Source organism: Corvus kubaryi, unplaced genomic scaffold (genome assembly GCF_017639235.1).
Source record: "Corvus kubaryi isolate FWS band 111438036 unplaced genomic scaffold, C.kubaryi_AGA036_p1.0 37384, whole genome shotgun sequence".
Lineage (NCBI taxonomy): Eukaryota > Metazoa > Chordata > Aves > Passeriformes > Corvidae > Corvus > Corvus kubaryi.
In genome coordinates this window covers 2,457,834-2,475,657 of record NW_024581126.1, presented here as the reverse complement: position 1 = coordinate 2,475,657, position 17,824 = coordinate 2,457,834, and the positions used below count along the sequence as shown (strand labels likewise).

The 17,824-nt window shown below is 40.4% G+C and overlaps 1 protein-coding gene across 3 annotated transcripts in view; it reads left to right on the top strand.

The window, feature by feature from the left end:
* KIAA1549L (KIAA1549 like) overlaps positions 1-17,824 on the top strand; it is a 76,057-nt gene that overhangs the window by 41,798 nt on the left and 16,435 nt on the right. For 2 of the 3 annotated variants that reach the window (XM_042035541.1, XM_042035544.1), the window contains exons 15-17: positions 692-909; positions 5,482-5,611; positions 10,625-10,972. In XM_042035541.1, coding sequence (XP_041891475.1) covers positions 692-909; positions 5,482-5,611; positions 10,625-10,972 — 696 coding nt within the window. The remainder of the gene's footprint in view (positions 1-691; positions 910-5,481; positions 5,612-10,624; positions 10,973-17,824) is intronic. The other variant, XM_042035542.1, reaches the window with a different exon arrangement.

Genomic DNA, 17,824 nt, shown 5'->3' with positions numbered 1-17,824 from the left:
CTCCTGGTGCTGCGTGCACCCTTGCACACGCACTTCCTGTAATTTGTGAGAAGACTGTAGAATTTGACCCTGCAAGCACAAAGCCCAAGTAAATTCCTGATTTCCAAGTAACTTGCAGTTTGAAGCAGGAGGGAAATTTTCTCAATACTTAGGAGAAACCATGGGACTAAGCTGTACCAGGATAGACCAAACACCCCCTTTTTTAAGGTCCCTCTCTGACAGGAGCCCTTAAGAGATTTGTAAGAAATAATATAAATAAAAGAAACATTTGTTGTCATTTCACTAGAGTTCTTCCCCAGCCATCGGTGGTGACTTTTTTAAGGTTTTGTGTAGTGAGGGGTGATGTCTCTGTACCCCAGCAGAGTTTTGATGGGTGAGTTGTGCCTGTGGTGCCCCGAAGCACGCACGGTGTTGGGTCACGCCAATTGGCTGACACCACCAGTGTTTTTCCTCAGTGGGTGTCTCTGAGTCACTGTTGTAATGGTACACGGTTTTTTAGGCTAAAATTATTTAACCATCTGCCAAGCCATAAAAATGCAGTGACTCTGTTCACTTGCAGTTCCTTGCTGCTTGCAGATGGCACGGTGTGGTACAGAGAGATGACACATGCAGCGCATCAAACACACGCCGACAATATCCTTTGGAGGTAGCCAGCCCACCACCAGCCCTGAAACATCTTCTTGCCTTTTAGGTGAACAAGGCTTTGAAGCAGAAGTCTGACATAGAGCACTACCGCAACAAGCTGCGCCTGAAAGCCAAGAGGAAGGGGTACTATGATTTCCCACAGGTTGATAATAGCAAGGGGCTGACAGACAGAAAAAGGATGTATGAGAAAAACCAGAAAGAACTTGACCACATTTTGGATCCAGATGCAGATGTCTCATCTCCGTTTGCTGAGTCTAAGAACAGGTGAGACTTTTTGTATGCAGTTCATCTGGGAGGAGAGTAGATGTCCTGGGAGTCAGAGGGGCTGTTTTAATGAGCCAGCTGTTTGTTGTATGGTCACTCGTTCCTTCTGCTTTATGAAGAAAATTCATATAGCCCATGGAAAGCATGTCCTCTGGTAAAGCTGCAGTGTGGTTAAAAACAAACAAATGGAAAGAAAAAGATAAGGGAAGGGACTGTTGCAAGTTCTTGTGAGTCATTCTCAAAGGTAAACAGAAAAAGTGGTAGTAATGTTATTGGTGATACTCAGAGCAGACTTTAGGCAGGAAGTTAGCATCTGAATTGGTTCTTTTTCAAAATACAGTGATATTACTATTTTGTCATTATTTTAATCTAAATGTAACTATTGCAGTAGACATGAGATAGCATGTCCATGAAGTCCTGCAGGGATAGTATCTGTAAGGTGGTGTGTGTGCCTGTTATTGGTGATCTTCCTGTGCCTTTAACAGAAAAAATCGTAACTTGCTCATCTGTCATGTGAAGCTGGCATGTTGTATAACATTACTAATGTTTGATTAACACTTCACTGTCTCCTGAGGATGGCACCAGTAGCATTCATCTCCCCATTTTTGGAAATGTAGGGGGAGTGCAGGTGCTGATTGTGCCTGATCTGCTGCCGTGGGTGGGTGCTCTGTTGCTGGTGCTCTCTGGAACACAAACTGGCACATTGGAAAGAGGAGATCACACCAGTCCTACCCCAGGCACGGCCCAGTGTGCAGATTCCTCTTTCTTGGAAGTTCTGGGGGTGTGAAGGATTGTAAAAGAGTGTGTTTGCCATTGCACCTTGCACAGGAGGGCTCTGGTTCTTCCTGTGATCAGGGACAAGCATCAGTTGATCCATGAGAGAAAAAGGGATACTGAAGCACCTTTCCTCTGGAAATGGCCCTCACGCCTGGAGGTGCAATCTTGCAGCCCATCTCCTGGAAAGTTCAGACCAAAATTTTCCTATGAGCTTAAATTGACTGCAATCAAAGCATCGCTGGTGACACAGGCATTGCACACAGTGCAACTTCAGCAATTACCCTCAGGGCACAGAGATGAAAAAGGCTGTAATGGGAATTACAAATGCACTGTTGGCTCAGAATATGGGCAAAAGTTGTGATCAGATGAATTTCTGTAGGTCTAGAGTTCAGTGGCTGAGGGATACTGCCCTGGAAGAGCTCTTTCCCAGGGCTGCACTGGTCAATGAAAAGATGCTGACTCAGCCCTGTGTTATGTTCTTGCTGGAGCTCCTGGGGCACCATTTCCTTGAGCAGTTTTCCAATTCATTGTGCACTGAAAAGGAGAGAAATGGAGCCTTCCCTGCATGGGAGCCCTGCTCTGCCAGGAGGTCCAGGAGGTCCAGGAGCACTGGGAACACTTGTTGAGGAGTACATTTAGTCCAGGGAGCTGGAAAGGTCCCTCAACACTTTGGTGTGGCTGTGTGCTGTACGTACAGTGACTGATTGAGGCATTAATTTGGGTGTTCATTATGTGTCACATGGCTCACAGGAAATGTTTAAAACATTAAACTGAAGCTTTAACACAGCCATGTGCTTTTTGGTGAATACAATGCTGATTGTTTGTGCCAGCGTGTGGGAAGATCCCATACATTTTTCCTGCGTGTTTTCCAGTGTGTTGTGTAAACCTGTCACAGTCTATTGGAGGCAGTGATCCCTGGCATGATATAAACTGCTGGGAGGCAGGTAAACTGCTGTGGAGGAATGATCCCAATGTGTAGCTGCACCATAAAAGGCTGGCTGCTGGACTAACTTGTTAAATCTATTTTCTGTATCCCTACATGGGAAGAGAGAACCATTTCTGATGCACTTTCTGTGAAGACACAGAACACTTAATGAACTTCACAGATGCTGCAGATGTTTACAAACAAACAAACCAGTTCTGAATTCTGTGCTAGAATTTCCATACTACGACCTGGAGCTGAACTTGATATGCTGCAACACCCATGACAATTACTGGTCTTATTTTTCTAACAAAAATAAGATGGCTAAAATGTCACACTGCTGGAGGAAAACCAAGTACTACAAGGCAATGTGGAGTTTGGTTATTGATAAATGAATCAACACAATTGTATTTCCGTAATGAAATAAAATTGCTTTAAAAGCAAACTAGGTAAGCATACAATTGAAAAAAATTATTTCTAACCTTTTCTGTTCTGAATCATTGTTACAGCAATTAAAACTTGAAAAATTGCAATTTTTAAAATGATATCACTAAAAACTAAGTCAAAGATTTCAAAGTTTCTAGGGAAAAGGTCTATTCTACTCTTTCCTGTTTTGTATATATTCCTCTAAATTAAGTCACATTATTACAGCACTTCCAAAACATATCAGAAAATAGAGATACAGTTGATTACTCAGGGTTACCTTTATATTTTGGATTAATTTTAAATTGTATTTAAAAGTGATTTACAAAGCATTGCTGCTAAATGATTTGATTTTTTCCAGAACAAAGAGCTTTGTGTTCTAGGTACCTTTCAGTCATCAGTACCATAATACTCATGTTTTAAAACATTCCAGCTGTGTTCCCAGAAGGCACTTCCTAACCCAGTTGAATGCCTGTTGTTCCTGTTCATACCTCCTTTCTCATTAGTAAAACTCTCTTAAATGAGGTAATTGGCAATCTCAAGGTAATTTTTAAGAGCCTACTGATGATACACACTATTCTTGGATTTTCTTTAATAGTTTGTAATCAGGTCAAGAATCTGCATGTTTTACAGAGCTGTATATTTGAATCCCTTAGAAAATATATCACAACTGCCTCAACTAAGTATTTATGGACCTATTGTAAAACATATGAAATTTCAGAGACCTTTGGCATAAGAAGATGAAGATTGTCAGGTCTGATTGACCTGTGCATAACCCTGTTTTTGGTAATACCAACAGTATAATCAGAGAAAGACTATACAGAAAGAAAGAATTCATCCAATATTATTTTTATAGGGGAAACTTATTCCAAAAGCTCTGCTTGTCTTCTGCTTTGGCAGTGCATTTGGGACTTTCAAACGTGAGCGTGGTGATTTGTGATCAAAGGTCACACAGAAGTTTTTGAAAGTTGCCTTAAAACTAAGTACACGCCTGAGTAATTTATTTAATCAGAAACTTGAAATTGCTATTTTGTTGTCCTACCTTTCATCCTGTCTGATCATGTAAATGTCCTACTTTCTGGATTTCTGCAAACCAGTTTCTGCTGCTCTAATCTGTCAAGGCAAAAAGTGCTGTTAACAAGATCTGGAATACCTGAAGAATTATTTATCAGTGAATTAATTTGGACTGTCTTGTCTGTTCATTTCATTGATGGTTCTTGAGACATTAAACCATGAAGTGACTTGAAAGTATGACTTCAGACATAACAGTGCAACTTGTCTTACTTCACTATGAGCACTGCCAGGTCCCCTGTGTAAAATAAGCAGCACAGGGACGTGTTAGATGACCTGATCTAATTTAATATTCTGAATGGAGTAATTGCACCAGGCAGAAAAATAGCATGGCTAGGCAAAGATAACTTTGTATCAGGCTCTAGCAGTGTAATTACTGTGTTAATAAATGAAGCTAGCATGCCATTATTTCTTCTGTTACTGATCTACTTCAGGACCAGTGCTTCTCTGGAGTGTGCAAAAAAATGAGTAATGGCCAGACACAGTATGAAAACAACTCATAAACTCTGCTGGTATAGAAGTAGCCTTCTTAAAAGATGCAGCTTGATGAAGCATAAAGTTCCTGTATCACCATTTGGCAAACCCTCCTGCAGATATGTACAGACATGTTCTGCATTTCACAGAGGGGTGCTGCATTTGTTTTTGTATGACCAGCAACCAGGGCAGAAATGGTTTTGTTGACGAGATTACCGGGTATTTTGGATATTCATTTTTATTCTGCCTTTCTATTGCATTTGCTTCCCCTTGGTTTGGAGCACCCAGCAGCGGAAGCTCAATGCCCAGAGATGAGCAGCACTTTGTCCCAGTGCTGCTCAGAGCTGTGCTGGAAGCAGCTGAATCCCAGGGAGCACAGCTCTCTGAGAAAGCTGTGGCCAGTTACCAAACTGGCTATTTAAAAACAGCATCTTGCAAGCAGTTTCCTCCCACTACTCTGTCTCTTCCCGTTCCCTTTGCTGGGTGTTTGTTTCAGTGGAGTGTTTTTCTGCTTCTCTCTCATTGCTCAGGATCAGCAACCAAAATCTCTGCTCCCCATCTGTGTGTGTGGGAGATCCTGTTATTTTTCTATATGGTTTTTTTTTTAATGAACTTGAATCATATCAGCTGAAGTTAAAAGGGTCCTGATATCTTCTTGGGACATACTTCATCTGATAAGCTCCCATATATGGTCCACATCTTTTATTTTCCTTAAACCATAAAAACAATTAATCATCTCTCAATAAGGTTACTGATTTCTAGCACCTCATGTGTAGAAAGAATATCCTGTAACAAAGTGGTATTTTTATGAACGTCATCATTTAAGAACAAAGGTGAGTATTGGAAACTGCTGCCTGTCATTAATTTATTTTTCATTTTACTGTTTTCTCGTTTCATGTTTTTAGGCAGCCATTGAAGAACTCGGTGTACAGAAGCAGGCAGTCTCTGAACAGTCCCAGCCCAGGGGAAACTGAGATGGATCTTCTGGTGACTCGAGAAAGGCCCAGACGTGGGATCCGGAATAGTGGATATGATGTAAGTTCATTGGCTGTAGGCAGTGAAATCTGCTCAGCAGAGTCTTAATTTGCCCCTAAACCCAGGGAACTATTGATAAGCCACAAGCCAGAGTGCCATGAGATGTTTAATGTTACAGGAGTTTATGTGCACTGAGCATCCTGAAAAGAGCTCAAACTCTTTCATGTGCTTTTTCAGTCTACATCATTTTACAGTCTGAAATGCAAACAAAATGTTTTCCCAAACCCCATTATTTGCCAAAGTATTAAATCTTGAATTTAGATAGTTCTTGTAAGCGTGTGGCTACTTGACAGTGAGCTCTTTTATTGTGATTAAAATCCTCTGTTTGTTCTGAAGAACAGCTTGAAGCTGCCTTCTTGATTCAGAAGAATGAACAACCAAATTCTGGGATTTTCACCTAAGTCCCAATGTCAGTGTTTTGTGGAAACCCCCTAGGGACAGGTATCGTCCTCTTGCTCCCATCAGAACTGGGAGAGTTTTGTGTAGGTAAATGTCAAACCCAGCCAGAGGAGATGCTGCTTTATGGTCCAAGGAGCTCATGCAGCCAGCACAAGGCAGAGGAGTTGTCTCGTGCAGTCTGAACAAACACTGGGTGCCAGCTGACACTGTGTGAACCCAGAACAAGGATTAAAAATAGCCCCCACACTGGGGCAATGTCGAGTTTTTCAGTCCTTTGCCACGTGTACAAAATGCTGTAGCTCAGCCAGCGCTGAAGATCAGTCCCTAGAGAAGGTCTAAACCATTCTGGAAAACAAGGAAGTTCACCTGTGATTGCCCATCCTCTAAACATTGTAGATGGAAAATATTTTTTGGGGAGGGTTTCACTGTCAACCCTCTCTCTGCCAGGAATGTGCTTTTAGCAAGGTGAAAGAAAGTACCAAGGTTGGGGGGATGTGTTCAGTAAAATGTAAACCTTTTACAGAATTCTTCAGGGCATGTTGTAGTTGTCAGATTCCTGAAATGATTCCCTGCATTTGGACACTTCCTGTCAGACTGCAGGAGTCATGTGGGGCCATGTGAGTGGGCTGGCTGGTACACTGCTTTCTGAGGAATTAGGATACCAGTACTATGCTAATAAAAACTAGTTTCTTCACAGGGAAAAACTGGTTTTCCTGGAAATCAATGTTGAAAACATTCTGGGAGCAGGCATGACAGTAGATTTTAAAAATATCTTTAAATAGATTGTGTATACTGTATATAAAATGTATTTTAAAGAAAATTTGTTAAAAACCTTAAAAGTAGATTAAAGAGTTTATGCAGATTCTGGAGTGTCCTCAGAGTAATTATAAACTCTGAGATGTGCGCACATCACAGAAAAAATTGCTTTTGCCTTGCCTTTGATGCTGCAGTTGGGCGACCTGTCCCTGGCACAGTGTTTTCCTGATAAGTTACATAAAATCCCTTTGCCTGATGCACTGCAGATTCACTGCAGCGCACCTCTTCCAGCTCCAAGTGCATTTCCCATCTGAAAGCACAGAAATGCCACCAGGAAAATGGGACAGGATATTGAAATTTAGCTGCCAAGCCTCAGCCTGCAGCGTGGGCTGGTCCCTCGCTCCTGTTTGAGGCTCCTCGGAGCTGTGCCGAGTGTCTGACAGGCTTCATCTCCCAGGATACCCATGGGTGGGCACTGAAGTTTCATCCATGGAATTTATGGATCTCACCAGCTAAACACCTCTGTAAATCTGACCTCTGAAAATGGGTGAGAAAGGGCTGGTTTGAGTGCTGACTCTTGTGCCCTTTCTGTTTCACACAGTAACACCTGGTACCCATTTTTGACATCCAATCTGTCATATTAAATGTTCCAGCCTTCTCAGACTGCTGCTAACCTCTTCCTCCCAGCATGTTTTTAGCACCAAGTCCTGCCAAAGAATAGTGAAATTTGCATTTTATAAGCAGTGCCAAATAATTAAATTTATGAATCAAATAATTCTTATTGCCTTCATGTCATGAGACTTTTTCCAGTATAAAAAAAAGTGTGTGTATGTTCATGTGTGTGTGAGCTGTTACCAGTACACCCAGGTTATGTGTTGATGTTTTTCTTCCCAACAATAATAATGTTTTTATTTTTAAAGAAAAGAGATTGGGATGTCCCAGATTCTTTAAGAAAACTCCTTAAGAATTCCTCACTCATGTGCCCAACCATAAGGTTTCCCTTCAACAAAAAATTTCTAAATTCTAATTTCTAAATTTCATTCATACTTTTCTAAAAATACTTCATTCTCTATAATTAATTTTTGTGATATTTCTCTGAATCATGATTCTGTTTCTCAGACTTAAAAACTGGTAAGGATATTAGGATAAAGATATTTGTTCATACAGAATATGTAGCTTTTAGTATTATTTTGGAGTGTCCATTCTACTGTTTGATGTTCTCAGTACATTATTTTCCTTTATAGTGTCTTTTATAAATGAATTATTATTGAACAGTACCTAGCTTTCCATTTTAAAGATTCCCAACAGGGTTTACTATCATCACCTTCACCTAGGAATTAGATTAAGGAGACTTTATTAACATGTTTATTATTTTCAGCAAGTTCATGAACAACTGTGTGTAGAGTAAATGCCATAAAAAAAGACTCTAGAACCTCTAGACTGCTCTAATGAGCTTTATACCAAAGCAGAAAATATTTAGGCTGTTTTTTGTATAAAAGGAAGAAAATGACCTTATTATACATGTTTAAGAGATCAGTATACAAAAGAATTCACTGGCATAATTTTGTTGATATGGCTAAATTAATGCAATGCATCCAAACTCTTACAGATTAATGTTCACATAAAGGATTTTACTGATAAAGTTGCAGCAGCAGAATTATTCAAGAGGTGCATAAAGTCTGTCTCTCACTGCAGGGTTTTGTTTGCCTTCTTCATGTACCTCTAGTTCCTTCTATTGTACAGTAACTGAGTATGATTTTTTTTAATGGTTGCATTAATGTATAGTGGCCTCTATTTATGATAGCTATGTGTTTCAGTTGATCGGATAGCAAATGGCATACCTCAGAAAATGATAGCATGATTTGAAATAAATTTTAAAAAGAAATGATTATTAATCTCCTCCAAAATCTTCGTGTCAGCTTTTATATTGATAAACCAAAGCTGCCTTAATGTTGGCTGCTAATATATATTTTGTACACATATGATATATTTTAAACATTCTGTAGAGGTCTATTGGCTTCACCAGCAAGTTGTAGTAGAAAACCTGATTTATTTCAGCATTGGGTACTAATAGGTCTGTGTGGGATTCCACTCACATTTTTACAGGCATGAGCAAATAGAAGAACCATGGTTATTAATCATCCAGTCAGGACATTATGATTTCAGAGGCTCTTTGGCTGCACTTAAGCAAACAACCATTGCATTTTATAGTCAGGCTTCTAAATGTGCCTTATTTTTATTTATTGTAGCAACACAAACAACAATGGAATCAAAATGCATGAAGAGAATTAAGGGAAAGTATTTAGCTGAAGACTTCCTACAAAGTTTTTCCATTTAATATCATTTGGTGCAGTTGCATTCTCCCTCCCCCAATCTGATGTGTGTACCACTTGGGAAGTCTGAATTTGAGTTTGTGGTTTTGAATTTAGATAATATACTGTATAACCATAACTGTATAAATTATGGTTAAATTCTAATGTGCAAATGTTTAATTTTTATATTAATTTTTCTCTTTTTTCCTGCTCTATTTTCATTAAATACAAAAGATAGCTATACTTAAAGCAGAGAAAGCAAATTAATATTTTACTAAGATTTATTATCGGTTTTCAGTAGCAATGTAACTCTTTTCTGAGTGGCTGATAACAGAAGATGAAAACCAGTTTGATATTTCCCTCCGGAAAGGAAGAAATATGTATTATGGTTGTCCTATGGCTTGCAAAAGCTTGGGAGCACAGTCGCTTATCTATTCAGGTGTAGAAAAAGCACTATTACAGGGGAAAAAAATACGTCACACTAGGAGCTACAGAACACTGAAATGATCAGGATAGTGCTGGAATTTTGAACAAGAACATCCTGTTGTATTCTTTTATTTATGGCTATTTTAAGCACTAGCACAGTTCTAACCACATGCTATATATAGAAGGAGGCACATATCGTATTGCTCATCCCAGTTACCCTGGCATAGTCAATGCATTTTACAGATGTTTAAAGAATTATAAGGAATCAGTTGCTGGTTTAAAACATAGGTTTTTAAAACTCTGGGCTGTAAAACTGATCTTACAAAATACAGACAAAGTGTGGTATTTCACTGCCAACTCCTTGCAATGTGATGATTTTTTCTGTCACGGAGTTACAGCCAAAAAAAATCAGGGAGGTGATTTCTGTTTGTACTTATCCATACAGAAGGAATCACCCTGGGAGTAACCTACCAGGTTAAGCTGCCCAAGCACTATCTGCTCGTTGAAGTATGTGCCTCATTCCCTGCTCCCACATTAACTTCGCATAAATACTCTGTAACTCCTGTTTGGGGCTGCGTAGGACTCCTGAGCTGGACCAGGGTGTTCTCTGCAAGGGGCAGGACTGCATTTGTGGTTTCATTGTTATGAAGTTCAGAAAAACTCCTGACCTTTAGTTCTTCAGAAATCTTCATGTGAGAGCATGAACAAAGGAATTTCATTCTCTCTAGCAGTAATAAGCTGTCCCTTGTAAGGGGTCCTTCATAGTGATGGCACTACTTAAGGAACCATACTCTTCCTGGCACAGTTGCACTCCCCTTGATACCACAACTAAGACAAGAATTCAGATATGAATCCTATTTGTTTTTAAGTGAGTCATTGACAGTTTAATCTGCTACAGACTGTTCCTGCTACTTTTGCCAGCAAACAATGTAGAACATAAAAGGCTCTTATACTCCCCTGCATCATACAATTTCTTTCCAGCATTTGTCGTGCATCTACATTGTCACAATTCCTGGTTTGTATGAGTTACATCTCAAACATATCTCTGTTTGAGAATGGTGAAGCAGCACAAATACTGTCTTGTCCAGCTTTACACATACACTTTTATTGCTCCCACCAGACCGAGCCTGAGATTATAGAAGAAACGAACGTTGACCGGATCAACGAGCCCCGGAATTACAGCAGGTCCCGCCAGGCCAAGGGCCACTCGGAGACGTCGACGCTGAGCTCGCAGCCCTCCATCGATGAAGTCCGGCAGCAGATGCACATGCTGCTGGAGGAGGCCTTCAGCCTGGCCTCGGCCGGCCACGGGGGCCAGCCCCGGCAGGACGCCTACGGCTCGGCCCCACACCTGCCCTACTCCGAGGTGGTGACCAGTGCCCCGGGCACCATGACCCGGCCCCGGGCAGGCGTGCAGTGGGTGCCCACCTACAGGCCAGAAATGTACCAGTACAGCTTGCCGAGGCCCGTAAGTGGAGCTTCTCTTCACTGTAATGTCAGAAAGGTGTTTCTACTCTGAACCACGTTTTTTTTAAAGTAGTCCCTGTAGCGGGTTGGGTTTGTAACCGGGCAGAAACACCAATTCAGTGTAGTGGTTTGGTCTAAAATACTCATTACTGTTTATCTTCTGTGAGATAAGAATTAGGAGAAATGCAAAGCAGGCTCCAAACTTGAAAGAATATAAAGAAGTTTATTAACAGACCTAAAAGAGGGAAAAAAAATTATACCACACCTTCAGAACTCTCCTCCTCCCCCCACCTTCCTCCCTTCTCCCACTGACAATGTAAAAAGACAACCCTTGAGATGTTCAGTCTGTTTACCACTTCCATAATAACCTTGTTCAGTCCATTTAGAAAGAGAAGTCTCTTCTTGCTCATGCTATGAAAACATTATCACAACGAGCCAGCTGCCCACTTCCAAATATTGTTCAGTCCATTTAGGAAGAGGAGGAGTTTCTCTGCTCGCATGTGAGTCCCTTCCCCCGACTTGCAGCTTTTCCCGCAACTGCTTTCGAGGGTCCACTCTTGAAGTTTTTTGGGGTACAATTTTAAGGTTGAGCCGTTCAGGAACAAAAGTTCTCTTCACCCATCTCTGGGAGCATTTCATCTCTAAGAACAGAGGCCCTTCTCCTTCCCTGGGAGCAAAGGGTTCCTCATCTTCATCTTTAGGACTATCTCTGGGAGCATCTCTAGAAACTGAGGTTTTCTCCTTTCCCATTTGGAGCAAAAGTCCTCATCTGGTTCATCTCTCCCTGTCCAAACTTCTCATGAAATTACAGCTGCATCAGCATCTGCCTATCTCAGCGCAGGTGCTTTTGCTCACAAGTACAAGTTGAACGCTCCACCCCCCATGCCTTCATGAAATTACAATGGGTACTCTGATACATCATAGCTTTACAACAGAATTTCAGCTGTAAGGAAGCTGTAAGAAGAACATCACTTCTGAGACTTAGCTTGCTAACCTATGACAGTCCCATTTACATGCTTAAAACCAGATGCTTACAGAAGATAAGTATGTGTAGGGTGGTGTGTATATATAAATATAAATATATATATATATATATATACACACGTATGTGCTTGCCTAGACTCCAACCTAGCCTCTTGCAGCTGGGAGGATGGGTGAGCCACACACATACACCATGAAAGGCTCAGCATCTATTTTAGCAGCAAGCTTGTCTTGTCTAAATTGCACTAAGAATTGAAAGAATAGACTGGTCAACAGATCCAAAACTTGTTTGCACATCTTCTTCTATTCAGTGAATGCATATTAGGAAGCAATGTGGTTTTATGGAATAACTATGGTGGCATCTGGGTAGGGAACATCAACACTTCTGCATCACTAGAGAGGTTCACCACCGAAGAGCAACCTGAAGTGTAGTCTGTTGTTGGCAGTCTTGCACGTACGACTATTGGCTTGGGACTCCAGAGAAGATTTAATTCCACGAGTCTCTTAGTTGACCTTATAACTCACTTTACCCTTCATTTTCTAGCCTCAAGCATTAGCTATCACCTCCTTACCTCACAGAAGTAATACATGAATTAGGAACTTAAAGCCATGGGTGGAAGTTGTTAATGGAATTTTGTAGCTGTCTAGACAGCAGTCACACTAGCACTGTGCACACCCTCATGAGTGAAACTGCCCCTGAATTCCCACATATGTTAATGTGAAACTCAACAAGATATTTTCTTATATGTCAGACATAAATCTCAACCAGAGGTGATTGTTTTCAGATAAGAAATAGCCCATCTAACAATACCGGTGTGAAAAGTTGTTCATTTTAAGCCTTTTTTTTGGTCAGAAATTTTTTTTTTTTTAAGAATGTATTTCAAATTGAGTCTCTTACTCTGGCTATAATAAGAGGATAATGCAGAAAAATATCCTCAGTTCAAAATAACCATTACCATGACCTCCTTCCATGATAATAAAAAATACATTAAGGGATGCTGCTTCTGAACTATTCTGAACATATTTGAAAGCCAGTGGCACTGCAAAAGGTTCAGGTTGGTGCTATTTAAATCATGCTAAAGGTTATTTCTGGCACTTTGAAATTGGTCTGATGAAATTCATACAGCATATAATCATATTTTATGGTTAGAATTCGATTAAAAGCTTAAGAGACAGCTAATGGGGAGTCAAATTACCTCGACACCTCAAAGAAACTTTCTAAAATGAAATTAAAATTACTATATGGTGAGAGGTTTTTAAAAAATGTAATAGCCATACTTTTTTTTGGTGAATGATTCATTGTTTTCTTTCTAAGACTTTTTACTCTCATAAATCATCTGCATATTTGGGACCTCCAAGCATTTGCTCTTCTTTCTGGCATTCTGAAGACAGCATTAAGTTCCCTGAAGATAGTTGATTGCCACAGATGAGGACAGGCACAGACTGCTGGGCTTTAGATAAGGGCTGGTAATTCATGGTTTTCTGCATTTCAGTTTCATGAATATGCACTGTGCTTTAACCACACCCATTTCTGGTTTGTTCTCACAGGGATGGAGGGTCGGAATTGAAAATATCCCCGACTTTGGGGATGAGAGGTACCTGTGCACTGGGATGTTTGTTACCTCTGTAAATGAAGAATTAGTTAATTTTGCCCTTTCTTAAAATTCAATTCTTAGCGGCAATTAAAAGTCAACATCAACAGTGCTGTTACAATTCAAAATACTGACCATTTTGGAAATGAAAATTTCATCTTTGAAAATTCAAAAGCATTTTGCCTGCTTAGATGGAACAAGTGCAGAGGTGTCCAGAACCACTCTTCAGATCTGTGTTTCTTCAGGTGTCCTCCAAATTGTGGATCTTTAATTTCTTGTAGTCAACTTCTTGACTAGTCCCACCACCAAACATTTGTGTATCTCTCCAGAGTGTGCGTGCATCTTCTTTTTCCTTTTCCATTTTCTTCTCCCCTTTGAGGCCTTCTGTGTGTTTTTTCTTTGGTTGGTTGGGTTTTTCTGTACATGCTGACATTAATACCGAAATTATCTGTAGTTCATGTGAGGGAATTCCTGTTTGCCAACCTGCCCGTTGGGTGACCTGTGAAAACAGGATTCCTCCACATGGGGCTCATGCCTTCTCCTGGCAGAGAAAAGCCAGTGAAAGGCAGACTCTCCCTGTTGTTCTGGAGCCTCCAGAAACATGATGAGTAACACTTGGCTGAGTCCTTGGCATCCAGCTGGTGTGCTGTGACTGGAGGATGGAGTTAGAGTTGAAAGTGTGACACCAGCCCGACCGCCAGCTCTGTGCCTTGGTTGATCATGTTACAGCTTTGGAAATTTGCTCAGCTGAGTCAAGCAGAGAGCTGAGACCAGGGAAGAAAATCCTCTCCATTACAAGGCTGGACCAGTTTCCATCTCTCCTCTTCAGTGCTCTGGAAGGAGGAGTGACAGTAACAGAGCTCTGGGTCCCAAGGTGAGACCCAGCACCATAAACAGGCACTGAGGACCAGCACATACAGCCTGAGTGACTGGTAAAGTATCCACATGCTCAGAGCTCCCCTTTAACAGAGGTAAAGTGGGAGTATTTTACCAAAATTCAGCCACTTTCAATAACAGCTGCTTAGTATAAAACAGGATGCCTACCAAGGCAAAGCCAAATCAATAAATTTGCATTATTCCTGGACTGCAACTCAATAATTAAGTAAGTTAAATCATTCAATGAGTAAACAAAGACACTGGCCTTTTAATTCCTATGGTGAGATGTAAGGAGATGGATGTTTCTGTAATTAGAAGGCAAATAGAATATTTTCACCCAAGACCAATCTGTAAGTGGGAGGTGGTAAAAATATTTCAGTATTGCAACTAGGGAAATGTAGCCTTAAAACTAACTGCAAAGTTTCTGCTTTAGCCTATAGTTATTTTGTGCTGGCCTAAGGACAGGCTGAGAGAGGTGGGATTGTTTAGCCTGGAGAAGAGATGGCTCCAGGGAGACCTTAATGCACCTTCTAGTACTTAAAGGAGCTACAAGAGAGCTGGAGAGGACAAATTCCCTGAGAGAAAGAAACAAAAGGAAAAATCCTAAATCCCAGTAAGGATTTACTGTCTGGCGTCCAGTGGCTGAAGTTTCTCTGCTAAACTGCTCTAGCTACTTTTTAAAACTCTTCTTTGGTTTGCCTGTTAAATTGTCAGTGTTCTAGCCACAACAGACTCCTTCACTGGTATTTCTTCCTGAAAGGGTGGCATGGGGTCTCTGGTCTGGTGCCTGTGCAGTCTGTCCTGGATCTCAAGTGTGGTTGCTTCTGCCAGTGATTGTTATATCCTTTGTATTATACAAGTCCGTATATTTCAAAAAATAGAGTTTGGAACCTGTGTAGAATGTTTTTCCTTCTTAAGTTTCTTTGGCTTTGGTTCTTTTTGGGTTTTTTGTTTGTTTGTTTTTGTTTGGTTGGTTTCTTTTTTGTTTTGCTAAAAACCAAGAGATCCTCTTAAAAGGATAAATACATTTTGAAGAGTAAAATTAGGCAAATCTGTGAAATCAGCTGGGTTGTGTTTTTTGTTTGTTTTTTTCTTCCCTGACTGGATTCACAATGTGAAGTGACTTTAATTGTGCAATCTTGCCAGTGAGCCAAGAGCCTAAGGGCTCATAAAAATCTGTAACAGGCCTCTGTAGTAAAACTTTGGTATCATTTAGCTTCTGAATGCTTTTTTCCCATTTATATGTGGCATGCAGGAAAACACTGATTCCCCAACTCATTGGAGAAAGTCTAGAAATTTCACTGGATTTCCCTCCCGTAACCATGTTGGTGTGTGTGGCAGCTCAGGAGAACGAGGACTGACTCCTGTCCCCTCTGGACAGACTGTTCCTCACTGTGGTGTAGCAGATCTTTTTACAGGATTTCTCACTTTAACAGGATTCTCTCTGCCCAGCCATTAGCAAAATACTGACGCTCACTCAAGATTGTTCATCTCCTGTGTAAGCAGCAAAATAAAGGCTTAGATTTTCTATTTTACTTTTTTCCCTGAAATTTCCAGTGCAAGTCGCAGCATATTTGTGCACTGTGATCCCTTAAAATACCTCCATTGATGTCCATATTCCAAAGCACACCACACAAGAGAAAACCCAGATCTACCTCTGAGTCTCTGCCTACCCTGATAAACAGTGTCTGGAGTCACTTTCCACTCCGAAACATTATCTCATGTGCTGTTCCTTTAAAATAGGGGGAATAAAAAGGATTTCATACTTGGCACAAATGCATGCTGAGAGCAAGATGTGGGATGAAAGGCTTGTGGAGCCAGAAGGGAGTGTTCAGGCAGCCTGGGAGAGCACTGCCAGCGTTTGAGATGCAGAAGAGGCATTGCAGCCCATTTCGCATCCAGCACTATTAGGAGAAATATAATTGAGGTTTTCTTTGATGCGAATAACATTTTTTTTTACTTGCAGTTCTTTCATTAAAAATCAGTATTTCCGACCCCTGGCTAAGAAATGTACCAGTGTCTTTTTAGATTTTTTTTTTCCCCACTTAAATGTAGAAATTCTTTAAATATCATAGTAAATATCATGGTGAAAGCAAATATTAGGAGACTTTGTAGGTGGCATGAAAGAAAAAATTATTTTCAGAGACATGCCTTTGAGGGTTTCTAACCTGCTTTAAAAGAGGTGGCAGTGAGAGGGCAGAGAAAGACGCTTGGTCTGTATTGCTTTTCCCTTGGAGACACATCAAAAGTCAGTTTGATAAATTACCTTTCCTCTTTGTTAACCTAGTTTTGCAGGTATTTGAGAATGAAGGTATTTAGAATATGGTCTAAATGCGTAATTTAAAAAGATGATTATTGAAAGACAGTGTTTTCTGATACATAGTGTGGGATTTATATTGCCAAATTCAAACCTAAAAGTAGGTGGTAAGTCTGAAATAATCATGTAAATCCTGTAGGCTCTTTCTCTTGGTGGGTGATAGAGAGTGACTCATCCCATGGTAATGTGTTTTTAACTTTCTCTGCTCTTTGTGGAGGAGCTTTTCTGGCTAAGCCAGATACTTCTTGTTTAGAGGGCCAAAGTCCCACCATTGGACTCCATTTTTTGGTCAAAATGCCAGTGTCTTGATAGTGGTCACCCTTCCCAAAATTTGTTATTTTTTATAGCTCTGATTTTATCTTAAATCCTGTGCATTGCTCTGAAGCATCGTCATGAAAACCACAACTGAAAAAAAAATCACAACCAAACAATAAAACAAAAACCAATAGGAAAACAAAACCCTCAACCATAGTATGTTAAAGAAAAGTGTTAGTGAAGCATCTAGTGAGATATCATTCCTCTGTCTCGAAGTATATTTGGAAAAATTATGGCCTCTAATCTGTAGCATTGAAAAGGGCTTAGGAGGAAAGTTTTCTCCTACACGTCATTTCTTGGGTGCCATGGGTTTCATGCACATAATTACTCCTTCTTCACATGTATTGGTGATTAAATTAAGAATTACCATGGGCAAGTTGCTTAATTTTGTGACTTCATGGCTTGGGCCTGCTGTTCCTCTGGATCAGGCTGCCTTTTCAGAACTGTTTGAGGCCTTTGTTGCTGTGTTGGAAAGTTACAGAACTTGGGGGTTTTGTGGAAAATTTTCTTTTCATGTCTTGAAGGCTGACAGGAAGAGGTTGAAATATGGATTGCTCACAGGCGGCTTCACCGCAGTGCATACTGCTCTGAGCATGTTTTCTGAATCTTTAAAATACTTATTTTTCTGGAGAAAGTGGAAATACTCCGGTCTTTTTCCCATGATCCAAAGCAGCTGTTGAGTCTCACATAATCACAACAAATCTGCTTTGCCAGCAGGTTACAAAAGTCACAGAGACAGTGTTTAATACATTTTATTTTAATTAGACTTCAT